Source organism: Lissotriton vulgaris, chromosome 4_1 (assembly GCF_964263255.1).
Source record: "Lissotriton vulgaris chromosome 4_1, aLisVul1.2, whole genome shotgun sequence".
NCBI lineage: Eukaryota > Metazoa > Chordata > Amphibia > Caudata > Salamandridae > Lissotriton > Lissotriton vulgaris.
Window position 1 is genome coordinate 1,649,741,771 of NC_141691.1, and position 18,864 is coordinate 1,649,760,634.

Sequence of the window (18,864 nt, forward strand, 5' to 3'; positions counted from 1 at the left end):
CCGGTGTTTGGTCTCATGTGGGTCACAGTTGATAGAGACAACAAACTGTTGTGGCACATGATTCCTTATTTGCCCCCTTCCTCCTTTTGTTTTTCAATATTATTATTTTAAGAGTTGGAAGAAAGGTTTAAGATTTGTTTGAAGTAATATACCAAATCTGGAATTATATCCCATGTCCAGTATGTATGTATTGATGAAAATCTTCAGATATTTGCAGATTGGGATTTTCCTTATTTAGGAAAATCTCCAAAATGGCTAGTCAGCAGGTTGCAGTTGTCAGGCTGGTGTGCTCCATCCCGAACGGTCTTTAAAATGAGGAAGATCTGACAAAAGCAAGAGAAATCCTTTAGATTATCCAACTAATACTTGTATAGCTCATAACAGCAAAAGGGAGGCCAGGTGAAGCACATGAGATGAAAGGCAGAAACAGTTCTAGATGATGGTTCATACTGAAGCAGTCAAGAAGGTCACTTGTCAACTAAAAACGATTATACGCCATACTGCCACAATTGCAAAGGTACAGATAACACCTTTCTCAAACGTCAAGTTCAAACGATGTGCTGATGACTGAGCAGCAGTTTGGGACAGCTGCATGAACACCACACTATGGTAGCTGGTTAGGGACCAGAACTGCTGAGCAAAATTGGGAATCCCTGTCATGTGCTTTTGGTGCCTATACAATGGCTCCACTATAGACAGCTGACTTGAATGCAGTGCTTAATCTGGAATACAATGAGTGCCAGAGCCCAAAGCTCTGCACAGACTCTTGCATCTCTTCCTTTTAAATGTCGGTGCACCTAATAGCCAGGCTGCCCACTTATCCCACTCATGCAGATTTTGGATTTCTCCCTTTGCAACTGTTTTTGTTTGTCTTTTTCTTCCCATTTCTTTTCCCTTGATGTTTGTTTTCCCAGTCTTGCTCGCGGTCAATGTCTAAAGATGAACAACAAGTGCTGGTCCCTAAAATGAATGCTGGTAGGCCCCGCTGGCAATCACCAGCACAAATTAAGCCCTGCTTAAATTTCAACAAGACAGGAGCAAAGCCCTGGAATATGGTAGGACTCTTAAAATGCTATAAGAAGGAAATGCAGAGGCCTGTGATGCACTGTTAATGGGGACACCTTCCACCCTACCCTAGGGTTAAAATATATTATTACTAGGAGTCATTTTCACATAAAGTGGTTGCTAGCAAAATCTAAACTGAACGTAAATCCATGCAGCATGATAGCATTTCGGTGTCAAATGAGCCCGAACGCAGGCTAAAATGCCCCCATCCCGTCTCACAGGTAAAATCCAGGACCAACTGAGGGTTGCAGAGGATAGTGTGGGTGAGTGCTACATGCTAACAAGTAACCCCTTTCATGTCTTTTAGGTGGCAGTAGCATCTATTCCGAGTGTTGCAGGATAGCAGTGGGAAATCAAAGGTCAAGCAGATATAAACACCACACCGGAAGGTGGTGGTACATTCTGGAAAAGTGATCAGGCAGTGGTAGCGGGAGTGCCTCACGTCAGATTTCTCCTTAAAAATGCAATGCAAGTAAATAGCGAGTACAGCCCTGATGATCTTCCCCGACTATACAGTTGTTACACAATACCATTATTAATTTTGTAAATATTAAATCTCTTTCATTGCAGAACAGGAAGTGAGCATTCCCTCCAAGCATTTAAATGTGTTCCTCCATATGATCAACGGGCCCCTATGTACATTATCAGGATCCATCAAAGTGGACAGAAAAGTTTGTAAGCTTGATGGCATCTTTAACGAGAAAAACGTTTAAAAACTAAAAATGGAATCAGTAAACTTATGCATAGAAGCAGAGGAGTTTCTTAACAAATCTCAAGCCCTGCACAATGTGATCACAATCAAGTTAATTGTTAAGGTGAGATAATTCAATGTAAGGGATATTCGACATTTGATTGTCTGGTCTGAATGGCATAGGGGCATTTTAAGACCGACTTTTAGGATTCTCTGGGAGAAACAGGGTGCAATGATTTAAAAACTTCCATTAGAAGCATACGTTTCTACATGTAGCTACAGGCAAAGCAAAATATTTCTAAAATATCTTGACACTTTGGCCTTGTTAATGATACTGTTAATAAGCCATTATCTATCTGTTCATGTACTGTGCTGCCTTCTCTGTGTCTATTTATGTAGGAGTCTAGAGCCCCTGGCCAAGGGGGCTTTACTCAAAGATGTGTCAGTGGCTTACTCTTGTAGTAGTCCTGGATTACTCCTGGCTCTCAGGAGTAAGTCAGGAGTAATAGAAGCAATGAATTCTAGAAGTAAGTCGGGAATAGTAATAAAGTCATGCCAACATATAGTAAAATCTTTGTGAATCTCTCCGTTTTTGTCTACTTCCCCTATGCTCAAGTAAGTTCATGTACAAAAGACAAAACATGTGAAATTGACCAACAAAGCAAGGGGTTCAGAAAACATTCACAAATGATTCCTAGAGTAAAACAACAGGTGTAAGTTTGTTTGTTTTTGTTTTGAGCCACTGTAATGAACAAAGGTCAATTTGAGCAATGTAACAATGAGCGAGAACATGGAAAAAATCATCACAACCAACATTCTAAATTAGCTTAACAAATGGGAACAGGAAAGGATTCTATATGTGATAGAAAATATTACGCTGCTTTGGGGACGTACAACATTTAGGACGGCCTTGAAACATGTGGTAACAAACTGTAACAGATTCAATGATCAATGAAGACAAGATGATGAGAACTGTACTATCTGCTTCGACTCACACAGTCGACAAATCCGAAGCAGACTCCCAAATCAAACAGAACATGGGGCTCAAATTGTCAACTCTAAGGGCAAAAAATTAAATATTTATATGTCAATATGTTGTTCATACGAGAAATCAATAGTATTTCGACATCTTTGGAAGCAATTGCAACCGGGCAGTTTTACTGGCAGGCAAAGCATGCTGGGTGATGTTGGGGCCAAGTTTCACATCAGAGGTACATAGAAACATGTGTAAGTTACAGCATTGCACATGCGCAATTATGAAAAAACAGCAATAGCTCCAGGCACAAATGCTTGAAACTTAAACACTCATTGTATGCGCTTTTCGTAGACCAGAAACAACTACTGGCTTGAAACAGTAGGCTGGTCCTATCCACAAAAGGTACTTCCCTAAGTTCATCACCTCAATGCAACTCAAATTCACTACTCCATAAGGAGTGGCAGGAAAAGACAGTGGCTTGTCTTAGTCCCCTTGGCACCATCTCAGTATGAGGATGTTTGTACTACAAGGCAACAGACCATGCAAGACCAGTGCACGATAGAAGACATAACAAGGCAGAATTAGGGAATAAACCACACATATATAGATCATGGGTTGACAGCCTGCACACTGCATAATGGAATACGTTCCATGCACTTCATATTGAAAATAAAGAAAATATCCTCCATTTTGCCTGCATCCATTACTGCTTGCTGACTGTGCTATTTGCAAACTGCCACTAACGCATTAAATGGTAATTTAGTTTGCATAATGTACAAAGTCACTTAGTGGCCCCTACAAAAAGACACAAATCTGTCTTTAAACAATATAAAAAGAACTAGCGACCCTTAATTAGAAAGACAATAAATACTATAAGCTTCAATATACAAAGTCATTGTTGCAAAATGGGGGTACAGAAATAATGACGGATCAGCAGATATGTGTTTTCTTCCAAAAGGAGATTTTTCAAGACTCCAAACAGTAGATAGCATACATAAAGTCAGAATTGTGCCCAACTAAACAGCATCATAGCAAAAAGGTAAACAAGCACTAAAACAGCAAAGAGAAAATGCAGTGTCTGCAGTGTGCATCAACCTTTGTCAGGGTTGGCTGGAGATACGGAGCGGCCCGCTCTGACATCACTTGTCGCACTCACCATTCTTGTCCTCACTCCGGCTTTTTGTAACTTTCTCTGCTTAAAGTCGCATCACTCTTTCCCAGAGCGAGTACACAGCCTGAGCTTCTGCGGGGAGATAAAGGGACTTTCAGCAGGAGAAGCTGTGCAGCCTTTTAGGCCCACCTCCTTAGCCCCCTCCAGAGTAGTACAGTCTGGGGAGGGAGGTGTCTCCCCTTGCAGCTGCCTCCAGCTATCTTCCAGCCAGCTGATTCTGGCAGTGAGGCTGGATGTCCCTATGGCGTGAGAAACAGGCACATCCTCGGACAGTCTGGGCATGCGGTGCCCTGGGAGTGAGGAAGGGTGTGTTTTAATAGTATTGTGGAGTATTGTAGATATTAGTATGGATGCTGCTGGCTTGATTTTTTAGCTTGTTAATGGAAACTTATTATTTGAGAAAGAAATTAGGTAAAGACTTAGTAAAGAAAAAAGATAGCGCACTTGGAAAATGTCAGGCGAGAGTTTATTTGCTCAGAGTTGCTAGGCGCATATTTTAAAGAAAACAAAGGTTTGTTTGCCCTACAGATCAAAGGACCAATAAAATCTGCTCCGGCGGTGAATGCTTGCAGGAGCTAATAAATGCCCTACAGATCAAAGGATCAATGAAATCCTGCTTTGGCCGTGAATGCTTGCAAGCGCTAATAAATCAAGCGCGCGGTGGGAGCATGTGAAGGCTCCTATCACTACAAGTAAGACGCCAGAGAGGAGACACCATGCGCGTGCACATCGCCTGTCCAGGCGCGCAGATGGTTTGTCTCCCTTCGCGAAGGAAAGCAACGACAATAGAGGCTCGCCAAGCAAAGCAGCTGCGCTGCATTCGCTAGGCGAGACCTAAAAATGGCCGATGGGTGAGGCAGGAACCACAACCTATTTGTATCAAAAAAACGTGAACAAGCTGGGAAAGTTTCTGCAGAAAGCAGAACAGTGCAATACAAAAACTCAATTCCAAAGATGGAAACTTAGAGCTTATACAGGAGACTCTGTTAGGAGGGAGTATAACCATAGAAGGGCCTATAAGTTTCATTGTGCCGGTGGGGTGGAGAACACCACACATAAAAAGACAGGACAGCCCTACCTTTTTATGTGCTGCTTTCTCTGCCCTGACTGTGAAGTCACTGCGCTCATAAATTTACTATTAAAATGCAGTTTTGTTAATACTGAAAAAAGTGTTAACTTACACAAACGTGTACGTTTATTTTGTGAATCAGGCTCCAAGCATTCTGGAGCTTAGCTCCCAAATGGTTGTATATAAACAATTTTTAAAATGCAGTATTTTGACAGGCAATACTTCTCCCATGGTATTTTGGTACCATACCCCCATAATGTCAATCGACTTTTCATTGCTGCTCTGGGTTAAATCTTGCCTGAGCGAGCAGAGTTACATTAATAGACAGCAGCTTGTGATTCAAAGAAAGAGGACCTGTGTGATATGAGATTCTGTCCTCAAGTTTAATCAATGTTTAGCTGCTTGATTTCCAGCCTCTCAAGTTTCAGTACCTCTTTATTTGGTGCTCTAGTGTACATTTCAATAGTTCATTCTTGATATCATGCTCTGGTCAGTTTATTGTGGTAAGGTAGCTATTGCAATGACTCTTTCTCTGCAACATGAGATTAAAGTTGTTTCTTTTGACTGCAGCTGTGATGTGATGCCAAAGTAAAATTCCAAGTCAATACATATGCAGAGGTGTTTTGCTGCTTTGTCTGGTATTACCGTATCATGTAGTAATTTCACCAGGACAGGAAGAAGGTGTTCACATGAGGGATCTCCAACTCAAAGATTTCAGCTGTTCAGGCAAAGACAGCTCACCTTCGTCCAGTGGTAAACATGATTCAAGCATATTTTGATTTTTGTTCCTGTGATTGCTCGCATACTAATGAAGCTTTTCAGCACCCCTAAAATGATCTGCTTCTCTCTACTGAAGTGAAGAAGGACAACTATCCTGAAGCACGTGTCTAAAGCTACACAGCACTTGCTACACCAACAAGGGTGAAAAACTAAAGACTGTGGCTCAAGTATTTGTTATCATGCATTGCATTTACCATGATGTATTGGGGCGAACAGAGTGCTGCGAGGTGAGGCAGTGTGCTCCCACCCTCTTTTTACTTATAAAGCTGGATATCAGTTTTCAATTGTATTCATTCGAAAATGAACTTTATTGCATGATTTGAAAAAACCTTTGCAAACACAGCAAATAAAAATATGACAGTAATTTAATTTGTTAAAAGATCCCCGGTTCCTGTAGATAAAAGCAACTGACATCCCAATTTGTAAATTTCTCTTGTAAGTACACTGTCCTTAAATCCTGTTATGGTGTTCCCTTAAGGGAAAACTGTAGTCCTAGTTGAAGTAGCGCTTGAGTCAAGATATAGCTAGCCTGTGAGCCGCTCCCCTTCCGATGGCCATTTTGTTTTTTTTTATCCAACAAACTGTTCATGTGCCTGACTTCCCCGCGAGAAGAGTTTGTTCAACGACTATTGCGGTGAACCAGGGGTCCGAGTCTCAGGCAGAGGAAACGTTAAGCAGTTCCCCTCTGCTAATTTTTTTGCCGCACAAAGCTGGATATAGTCAGCATTCGTTTAGAAATGTAAGAAATATTGCAAAAACTGGGTCAGTGGTCCATTGTACACGATGAATATAAGGCAGGGCGGCAGAAGGATCTCTTTTCAAAGTACAAGAGGAGGAACTGACACTGATTTACTAGCTCTGCGTTGACAGAAAGTATGACATTAGCAGAGATCTCTTTCCGAAATCTCAGCAAGGCACTCAAATAATGATTTATGATCCATGGTGTCATATGCCATAGACAGATCAAAGAGGTTTTAGGTTTCTTAGTGATCCATAGACTGGAAGGATGGTAGATACTTCATGATTTCAGCAAATGTGATCCAACTGCCTAGTGTGAAAGTAGATTCTGCATTGGACGGAGTTGAGTGAGACTCAATAAATTAATGCAGTTGACGATAATATTATGTTGATACTATTCTACTCATGCTAATTCATGAGCAGTGCATGAGAGGGGAGGCAAACATATTGCTTACCAAACATTCCATTTACATAGTTGTTGTGTCTAACATCTTCTCTAGTATAGATGTACAGGTTCTTTGTGGATTTTTAGATGTTATCAATCAATGTCTTTCCATAGTACAAAGTCAAATTTTTTATGCACAATAGTCTTCAAAGTAGGGGAAAGGAAACAATAGCAGCAGAAGTGCTAATCAAAAATGATTAAAGGAAATTGGATGTTTATGAACAAACAGCCTAATTTATGAAGCCTAAATCGGCTCGCAAAGGGCCAGATTCTGAGAATCTGGCCCTTTGCGAGTGCGATTTTTGCATTTGGGATTCAACATCCCAAATGCAAAAATCGCTATTTGCTAATTCGCATATTTGCGAGGAATTACATTTAAGGAATCTCAATTTGAGATTCCTTAAATGTAATTCATCATCCATTTTCCAATTGCGAAATCGCAATTTCGGCCCGCAATTTACCGCAAGGTCAAACCTCGTGGTAAATTGCGAAAACTCAGAAAAATGCATTTAAATGCATTTTTCTGAGTTGCATGTTACACACATGTCCTTTGGACATGTGTGTGTGCAACACCTGTGTTAATTTCCATTGCAGGGGTGCTACAGGGTGTCCTTTGGACACCCCTGGCACCCTTGTACTCGCAATCTCATTTGCGATTAGCTAATTGCTAATCGCAAATGAGGAATGACTCCCCATGCATTCCTATGGGCCTTTTGGCCCATAGGAATGCATTGGGAGTTATTCCTTATTTGCGATTAGCAATTAGCTAATCGCAAATAAGGAATCAGTGGGAATCGCAATTAATATTGCGATTCCTACATGAATACCGTTTTGCGAGTCTCAAATAGCGATTCCTTATGATTCGCTATTTGAGCCTCGCAAAAGGGCCCGTTCATGAATCAGGCTGAAAGTGTTTAATAAAATAGCTTAGAAAAGTATAGGCAATAGGTGGGAATGTGGGTCATAGGAGAGACAACCAGGCAAAAAGTCATTTAGGCTAACACAATAAACGCTTTCTCAATTCTGAAGTTACAACTTGTTCAAAATGCACCAGCACAACTGTATTAGGTCTATTTAATCACGACCATATTTAATCAGTTTTTGGCACACTTCACCGATTGCCTGTACATCAGCCGATTTTACACAAGTCTGTGTGCCAGGTTCAGAATCTGCATTTTGCGGTATGTTTATTAGTACTACAGTAGTACTACTAAAGTACTGCATAATGCAATGCACAAACCTACACATGTAATTTATTACGCTATATTATATTTTAATTAATCTTGGATTTGTAATAATTATATAAATCACTGTACATGAATATTTCATATTACAATACTTTTAATATTTTAAAGTTCTCCACCCAGGTGGCAGAAACCTTCACCTAATTGAGAACAATTCTGAGTAGTACCATTACACTCATGAATCCTGTTTTAGGAGGCTCCATCGGGGGTGAAGACATGTAAGTCTACACCTAGGAGTAACTTTACACATGGAAGTGGTAAATAGAGAAGAAGTGTAAAATTACTCCACTGTAAACATACCTGTTGGAAATGGGTTCTTAATGTCTATCATGCAAAGCTCTATATGCAGACCATCAGTCCCCTACATCCATGTGGCACATACTCCAAGGTCAACAGATCAATATCTTCTACATATCATGAAAATCAAATGCTCCTTCTTCAGTAGTAGTAGTAGCAGGAGTGGCACATTGGAATTTAATTCTCTTAAACGTCTGCTCTCAGAGTAACTTGCTCAAGTTTCAGAAAACACTACAAACCTGGCTCTAGCCTTACTTATAATTACACTGTAAGGAAATTGATTTGCATTCATCTGTATAGCACCAAGATGCCTCTTGTGTAGGCTTTGCTTTATAAGTTCACAAATACAAAATATAACTTCTTGTATTCCCTTCCTTCTTGCTCCCTCCACCATAGATATCAAGTTGGAATTCAATGGGAAAATTCATTTTTACCATTAACATCATTTCAAAGAGTTGCTGCATCCATGAATCTTACCAATATTTAGTTTTAGCCATCCTAATCGTCCCCACTTGGCAGATGTATTCAGCCAATCAATCTGGTAGATAATTGATACTAGAATCATAATTGAGAAGGCTCTAATTTGAGGTCTCCTGCAGTTTTATAAAACACGGCTGGCAGTCTACCTTTCATCATATCTTAAAGATTCACAGAAATGTGCACCTCTTCCAAAAGTGTGTACAGATATCTGGTGGATATGGAGAGGTACAACACCAGCCTATCTAGAAAGAGCATGAAGCATGTTTATTTTTCAACAGACCAAGGAACCGCACCCACTCTCACATTTACCATTGTGTCATTGCACACGTATTTTCTGTGTTCTTCAGGTTCTTCCTTTAGGCTGCAGTTCTCAGGAAACAATTCTGTCTGTAAAGGACAATGAGCATATTACAACAGGTTTCAAAATATGACAAAAAAGGGAAATCGTACACACATGGTTTTCATGCAAACCCAAAACCTAACAACTCTGTCGAGCTGTGTTCAATCGGCACAGTGTCAAGTAAACAAATGCGTTGGAATTATTAGCTCGAATGTTTTAACTTAACCACTAGAATGTTAACTATAACTACTTAGATAGCCAAAACTGCTCTGAACACTCGTTTAGCTCCTCCCCTTTCTGGGAATGATAGTCTCCCCATCAATAGCCAAGTCGCCCCAGTCCAGCCCTTGCGCACGTTTCCCTATAGGTACATTTCTCCTACTCCAATGTCTCTGTCTATCACTCCTGACTGACGGCTGCTTTCAGCAACACTTCCTCTCTGAATATCAGTCTTGCCCGTGCTTCTGCTTCTCGTCCCACAAGCATGCTTTCTCCGGTGACATCCACTCAAGAGCCCCTACTATGCGAAAACAACAACTCCAGCGAAGCTCGTCAGAAGCATTTGTTAAAACACTCTTCAACAGCCACTTAAAATCCCACTCGTCCTCACTTCATTGCCCCACTGACCTGAATGTGCCTGCATTCAGTCAATAATTCCTCCTTCCAGTTCCACTTCCACATGTGCATTATTGCTGCGTCAATACCGTTACTCCCTTCCTTTCCCAGCCACGCAATCCAGATGTAAGTCCCCACTGAGTCATGTCCACCTACCTCGACCTGGTCCGCGATGACCTCTCCTTCCTTCCTATAACCCTAGGCCTAACTCCAGCAGACACTAATTATTCCACACAGCACTCTCTCTCTGTTTTACGACCTTTCTTTTATTTTTAAGATCCTGTTACAAAGCAATTAAGGGTTATTAGTGATGTTATTGATGAATCTGGTGTTCGATATCCTATGCTGCCTGGGACGGGGATGGATCATGGAAGGCAGGACGAAGTAGGTAGTATTTTGCAAATGATATGCAGTCAACCCTAAATAACATTCTAGTGCAGCTTCAATTGGCTGTCTCTGATATCTTTATCAAAAGCAGCTTTAAGTGAAAACTCCTTTCAAACTTCTGATTACGATCTTTTACATACATTACATTATCAACTTGACTCATACTGCACTCGCAAACTCTCCTTTCTCAAGGTGACATTTTCCCTGCACCCCTACCACTTTGGTAGCTAGAACACCCAAGCGCTTTTCAACAATTCATGTTTTTAAACAGGACCAAATGTGCAACACAGAACGACTTCTCATTTGTACTCTTACACCTTAAAACTGCTTCCTTTTAAGGTCGAGCTTAGTGGCAGCACTCATGCGCTGCGTGCTCTGCGAGACTGCTGTAGTAGAGAATGGGAGAGAAGCCGCGCCCAATCTCCTCCCATATTTTTCATTGGCTTGTGTCATTGTCTTTCGTAAATGCTGCCTTTGGATTCGTTAATTGGCTTGTTAGTCCCTCCTTGGGACAGCCTTGTCTACATTTGCACCCTCCCATGGTGACTGGCCCCCTTACTTGGGTTGTTACACAGGACCTGTTATTTAGTCTGTAAGCACTATTTACTTTATTGAATTTGTCTTACTGCAGGCTGGACATGTGCTGCTTCACTGTGTGTTTTTTAAGCAGCACAGCCGGCCCCGTAACAAGAGCGCCACTTTCAATCACTTTAACCTGCATTATCTCATGTCTGTTTCAACCCCCCCAAGTAAAATTGATTTAGAACATCCGTGTTACATGTCATCTGTACTAAAGCCACCTGGCAGGTTGTTTTCAAAAGCCTGTTTTATTAACAACACCTCCACCACCAATGCCACCACCACTGCCAATACCACCACCAATACCACCACCAACACCACCACCAATACCAATACCACCATCACCACCAATACAACCACCACACCAGTACCACCATCACCATCAATACCACCACCTCTCCTCACCACCAATACCACCACCTCCCGTACCACCAATACCACCACCGCCAATACCATCAGCACCACCAATACCACCATCAATAGTGCAACCACTAATAGCACCACCACCAATACTACCACCAATATCCCTACCACCACCAACAGCACCACCATCAACACCACCAATACCACTATCACCACAAATACCACTACCAGTACCACCACCAATAATACCACCACTGCCACCACCACAAATACCACCACCAATACCACCACCAACACCACTACCACCACCACCAATATCACCACCACCAATACCACCACTACCAATACTACCACCATAAATACCATCACCAATAATACCATTACCAATACCACCACCACCAATACCACCGCCAACACCAATACCATCAGCACCACCAATACCAATACCACCGTCAATACCACAACCATCAATACACCACGTATACCAACACCAATACCACCGCCAATAGCACAACCACCAATAGAACCACCACCAATACTACCACCAATATCCTACCACCACCAACAGCACCGCCATCAACACCACCAATACCACTATCACCACAAATATCACTACCAGTACCACCACCAATAATACCACCACTGCCACCACCACAAATACCACCACCAATACCGCCACCACCAACACCACTACCACCACCAACAATATCACCACCACCAATACCACCACCACCACCAATACTACCACCATAAATACCATCACCAATAATACCATCACCAATACCACCACCAATACCATCACCAATACCACCACCACCCATATCAATACCACCACCTCCAGCACCACAAATACGACCACCAATACCACTGCCACCCTAATACCACCACTAACACCACCATCACCACCAATACCAATATCACAACCAATACCACCAACAATACCACCACCACCACCCCTAAAACCACCACTAATACCTCCACCACCACCAATACCACCACTGTCTCTAATACCACCACCAGCAATCCAATACCACCGCCACCAATACCACTACCATCACCAAAACACCCACCACAATACCACCAGCACCACCATCACCAACACCACCACCACCACCAATATCACCAACACCACCAATACCAACAATACCACAACCACCAATACCAATACCATCACCAATAGCAACAATACAAATACCACCAACAATACCACCAATAGCACCGCCACCAATACCACCAGCACCAAAACCACCACCACCAATACCACCACCACTAACACCACCACCACCACTAATACCACCACCACCATTACCACCACCATCCCCTATACCTCCACCATTACCACCACTAATAACAATACCACCACCACTAGTACCACCACCTCCACCATCAATGCCACCACCACCAATACCACCACCAATACCACCACCACCAATACCACCAACTCCCCCAATACCACTACCACCAATACCACCACCATCCCCATGAATACCACACCACTCGAATACTCTTGAAGCAAGCAAGTAACTGAAAGTAACTGAAACTGCAGTTACCACAATGCCAGGGGCGAACCTTGCTGGGAGGTAAAGTGGTGTGCTCCCACCCCTGTTCATGTTTAAAAGTCACTCCTGTCAGTCATTGAGCTGACGAGCTCGTGGATGAAGCACCTGCAGGCCTGTGAGAGGTACCTGACTGGAGAAAGATGTTGGCAGCCTACTCAGCAAACCCCAAATTTCAAAGACTGTAATCTCTACTGATGACGATTAAAGAACCAGAAACACGTGTCTGGAGATCAGCACTATCTGCGCCAACTGTGGCGAAACACTCAAATACTCTCAAAGCAAGCAAGTAACTGAAACTGTAGAGAATATAAATACAGAGTATTTATTACATAACTTATGGACTAGATAAACAAAGACTGGATTTATTTTTCTTGTGAATCCAATCTCATTTTGCAAACTGGCCTATCTACTAATATATTCATTCGCAAAGGAGGGAATTCCAGTGGATTGCAATATGCAATCGCTAAAGCCTACTACAAGCATAGGGAGGGTGGCCTGCTTGGGACAGCAGACCACCATCCCTGTGAGTGCATTTCAAAGGGAATCAAGGCTGCTATTTAAAAAACAAATATATCAAAACTTTTAATTTTGAAAAACTTCAGTTAGAGTTGGCAGTGGACCAACTGCCTACTGCCCCCAAAGTTGTCAGCCTGATTCCCAAAGAGGTCAAGAGGGCACCACTTAGCCTTTGCAAATCAATTACCACCCCAACTCGGAAATCTCAATTTGGAAGTAACACCCCTATCAAGCTCATTCCAAACTATGATTCGGTAATAATTTCAAATCCCCGTTTTCGATTCATAATTTTTTTTTATGAATTGAAAGATGGGGATAGTGTAAACGTAAAAGGGTTTTTTCAGTTGCTGTTTGCAACTACAGAAACCCTTTGCACATCTGGCCCTTTGTTACTGTGTGGAATGCGATATGTTTCAACATGTGACACACTATGCTTGCTGTCAGTAATGAAGGGTATGAAACCACCTGTTCAATAAAGATCTTACAGATAAATATTTGTGTTGTAAACCACAATGCAATAATGCAGTATACGCAAGAATATTAAGGCACAGATTTACTATTATTTTGCATCGGAGTTGAGCCACTTTGTGCCGCAGCGACAACACTGAATCATTTTTGGTATCTACTAAGCCACACAAAGCCACTTTGAGTGGTTTATTAAATACAAAGTACTACAAGGCAGTACTTCAAGTCAGCTTAAGTACCAGTGATTGCAATCCTATATACTAGAATCTAGATATTGCACCTCTTAAATAACACATGCGCATTTGACCGACATCCACAGGAGATCTGCGTTGAAACATGCAGTGCCATTCAGTATTGAGTTTGCAGCAGATAGTATCCTTTCTATATGGGTTGTTTCAGCTTCCTTCATGTTGTATTCCCAAATCAGAGTCAGGTGGACCATTCAACTTTTATGGGTGGCACTCACTTTGACTCTGTCAACAGAAAGCTTAGTGGAATGGCCTGGCAGAGTGATTGCTATCGGAGTAAAGGCTTCAGACTTCCTGCCCTTTTTAGGGCTGACTGTCAATGTCCTTTTTTCTGACCGTCACCACCATGAAAACCAGGTGATGACAGACAGAAAAATAAAATTAATGACCCCCACACTCAAGGAGAAAACTCCCTGAGTGCGGGGATCATTAGACATTTGCTTTTTGAAAACAAATTCCCACTTTGGGAGTTTGTTTTTGAAAAACATTTGGTGGTCACCCGCAAAAACCGCTGATGATCATCAACCACACTTTTTTTGTTTTCTATAGTAATGTCCACCACCAGCCTGAACGACAGAGTGAAGACTTACATACTGTAAATCTGTGTCTCATGCCAGACCTTTAAGGAGATTATGGAATCTAACTACATCTATATGTCTATGTGTCTGACCTTTCAACATTAGATACACAGATTAATTGATAAGTTTCTTGGTGAAGGCAAATGACATTCTCTCAGGCTCCAGAAAATTCCAGAGGTAGAAATACCACTGCTCACCCCTTTTTTTTCCCGTCACCTGGCCTTCCTGCTTGGGCTAGTTGTGGAAGCTTACAGTATGGTCCTTCTGCGCTATTAAAATTAGTTGTCTGAAGCATTTAATTTAATCCTGGGCTTTTAGCTTCAGACATCATTTCAGATACTTGGACACTTGGCACCTTCAAACACGACAGATCATCTTATACATGCTGGATTTGCTAGTGTGTTGTGGGGATTTGAAACCCTTTTCTGCTCTTGTGCTGTAGGTGGCTCATTTCTGACCTCTCTCTTCAAGGACGGCAAAGTCTACTAGATCAACCTTTACAAGTCTGCTATTTCTGAGGGTCCTTTCCTGACTGACGGCACCCCTATGGGGAAGGTGGCCTAGAAATGCCACCTCTTGTAAAGTATTTGCAACAATATCCTCTTCCTCATTATAATTCGTTATGGGATGTTAAGTGCTTTTATCTCTATTAGTGGCACCATTTGCAAATCCCCACCCTGGAAGTTACATCAAAAGCCTTTACCCCTGATGTCTGTTTTTCTGAACAAGGTGGACTAAGACTTTGTGCTACCCGATTATTTACCTACTCTTTCTGGATAATGCCAACTGTGGCTCGATCAGTGCCTCCGGTACTATGAACAGAGACTAGAGCTTCTCTGGTGTTCCCCACAGCTTTTTGTCTCCTTACATCTCCTTTTTTGTGTGGTCTCAGTATTGATCTTGGACAGCTGGATGTGTACTTTCCTTTAGCTGGGTAGGGTCAATAGACGTATCTTTGGTGGACACCCTACCTCCTGCATAAGGCCTCTAAGGCTACAGTGTTAGGCGGTAACCTCCATGATAAACTTAAGACAGCAGACTCAGCCCACATGTCCACGTTTGAAATTTTAGTTTGAGAGCAATTAAATGCACTGCTGCAAATATGGCAAGGTTTTTTTTTTTATTTCAAAATATTTTATTGAAAGTAAGTTTTCCATATACAAAAGCAAAACAGTCGTAATACTTGTACTGTTCTTACAATGTTGCGGCCTGGTGGGGGCCTAGAGAGAGAGAAGAAAGGAAGAGAGAAAGAAAAGGAGGGGGGGGGGGGACACTGCTCCAGATAGGCGTCGAGAGCTTCCCACATGTTGTCTTTGGCAGTATGATTCGCCGTCTTACTGCCAAATATGAGCATCCATGGCTTGACATGAAAAGCCAATTTTCCCTATTTGAATGGGGAATCACAGTTTTAAAAAGACTCAAAAGCTCATATTATTCCACCCTTGTCTCCCATGCCAGTTATGCTATCAGTGTCTTTTCTCCTCATTCGCAGGCTCCTTCCACTAGCATGTTTAGGGTATCCCTTACATTGCTGCGTTTTTGTTAATTAATGCTGTTGTGTGTGGTGCTGCCAACTCATCTTGAGATTATCATGCTTACTCAATTTCGCAGCAAGAAACAAGAGAGAATCTTGGTGGAGGCAGACTTTACAGAGGTATGTTCAGCTTTGTGAAGGCATTCCCAGACCAGGTTTTGTTTATCTGTGAAATTATTAGGGATAATGGTTGTGCACAGTAAACAAACAGTAGTGAGCATAATTTAATCTCTTTTTATTTCTTAAAACTATGATTTCCTACCCAAATGGGGGAAATCTAGGTTACCTGCTATGGATAGCTAGATAAGTGTCTACCAGTATTGTACAATAAGGTTTTCTCAGAAACCAATCAAAATGAATATAGTAGAAAAAACTGTTTGTTTACCTGAGGATATTCAGGTACCCACAGATCTCTATTACCTGGGGATACCCCTGGGTTCTATACTTTCATCTTCAACCTCTACATGGAACCACTTGGTCCTCTACTCTTATATAATATACCAGCAGGGCTCGAAAAATCCACTCGCCCGCTCGCTATTGTGAGCCAGATTTAATCAGGACAAGCTATTTGTAGGGCCTACTTTCCCTTTGTGGCGAGTAGGAAGATAAACTGACTTTTGACCTCTGTCTCTGAAAGCGGAGCATATGTGACAAGATAAAAAGATTAAAAGGCATCTTTGTGGCTCACAATTGAATGAGCAATAAAGATGCCTTTAAATCTAGTTATCTTGTCACATTTGCTCGGCTTTCAGAGATAGAGGTCAAGTACATTACAGTTAGCTCGAGCAGGTTTTTCAAGTTACTAGACCTGCAGGTCTAGTAAAATTGTTATGATTTTTTTAGCCCTGGCATTAAAATTCATCAATATGCCAATGATACCCAACTCTACATGAAAGTCTCTTTGCTTCAGACATTCAACATTGTTATCTCCCAAGAACAACAAACAAGAAACAGTGTGAACCTTTAGTGAAGTTAGTTATGGGTTAGAATGTTATCTATGTAATAGAGTTGGGATGATGTCATGGGCTGGAATGTAGAATGTTAACTATGTAATGGGCAGCGCGGAGGGGGAAAGGTGAGAAGGTGAAGAGCTTGTCAGAGGTGTGTTGTACCAGTATTACAATAATAAAGCATATTCCTGAAGATTGTGTGGAGAACCTTTATTACAGATTTGGTGACGAGCTACCACGTAGTCCTGGTTCGAAGAACCTAGGTGTTAACAATGTAGTTTGGTCGGTCCCCATTGAGAGCATCTATGAGACTGTTTATTTGGAAAGGCAGAGGAAGTCAAATGTGAATTGGAGAAATTGTGTGCTGAGGGAGTAATAGAGAGAGTTGAAGCATCAGAGTGGGTTTCAGCATTATTAATTGGCAGGAAAGCTAATGGGAAACTCAGATTGTGTGTTGATATGAGAGACCTGCACAGGAATATAATTGTTGACCAGGTTCCCTTGTCCAAGATAAGAGAAATGCTTTCAGTAACTAAGGGAGTTAGATGGTTCACGACCGTAGATCTCATTGCGGCCTACTGCTAGGTCCCATTACATAAGAATAGCAGGAGTTTTACAACATTCATTACTCAATTGGTAGTTTTAGATTTGGGAGAGTTCCATTCAGATTAGCCTACGCAGCAGCAATGTTCCAGCATATTATTTTCGAACTGTTTAAGGATGTTAATAATTTAATGTTTTTCCAGGACAACATTTTGATGATGAAAAACAAGAATGACCATGGCAAGGCCGTGAGGGAAGTAATGGACATCTTGAAATCCAAAGGACTAACGCAGAATTTAAAATGTGTCAATTGGCCAGATAAAGTATGACGTACCTAGGGCATGAAGTGTCTGTAGAGGGTATTAAGCCAAAGAAGGAGTTATTAGAGGCTGTAGAGAAGTCACTGGTACCTAGCATTATGGATGAAGTTAGAGGCTTCCTGGGGCTTGTAGAGTGTTATTCGAAGTTAATGGAGAACTACTCGAGTAAGACATTCAACATTAGGCATCTCATCAAAAACTAAAATAAGTTTGAGTGGACAACAGAGTGTCAGTAGGTCAGCAGAAATTTGAATTAGTGAAACAAGAAATGTGCACAGCAGTGCTTTTACAAGGTTTTGACCCCAAATTAAGGTCCATAGTTACCACCAATGCAGGATGCAGAGGCATAGGTCCAGTTCTTACAAAGGTGAATGAGTGGTTTGAAAAGTGTGTGGTGGCCTTTGGATCACTTCTGTTAACACCCACTGAAGAAAGGTTTTCAGTGATCGAGCGTGAGGTATTAGCCTGTGTGTGGGAATTGGAACACGATAGGCCATTCATTTGGGAAAGTAATTTGGTGCTGAGGACTGCCCATAAGGCACTTACTAAGGTACTATCCACAAAGGATGTGTATGCTGCATCTCCCCATTCAGTGAGATTGTCTGTTAAACTGCTCGACTTTAAGTATAGTGTACATTATATGCCTGGTGTGCAGAACAAAGTTGCAAATTTCTTAAGCAGATTACCACTTCCTATGGCAAATGTGCTAGGAGATGATATTGAACATTGTAGTGTGGCTAATGTAGGTGAAGGATTGAATGTTCTTTTGCCTGAGGAAAGGTGTAAGGCGCCCAATGAAGATTCCTCTTGACCAATGTAAAGTTCAGAATTTTAGAAGGGTGGCCTGCAAAGAATAATGTTGAAGAAAGGTCTATTTGTATCATATAGTACCCCAGGCCCATTCTGTCCAC

General features: G+C 41.7%; 1 protein-coding gene across 1 annotated transcript in view; it reads right to left on the reverse strand.

The window, feature by feature from the left end:
* The window catches only part of IL7 (interleukin 7), a 259,397-nt gene that overhangs the window by 78,957 nt on the left and 161,576 nt on the right, over positions 1–18,864 (reverse strand). The window contains exon 3 of the mRNA XM_086965915.1: positions 9,266–9,343. Coding sequence (XP_086822041.1) covers positions 9,266–9,343 — 78 coding nt within the window. The remainder of the gene's footprint in view (positions 1–9,265; positions 9,344–18,864) is intronic.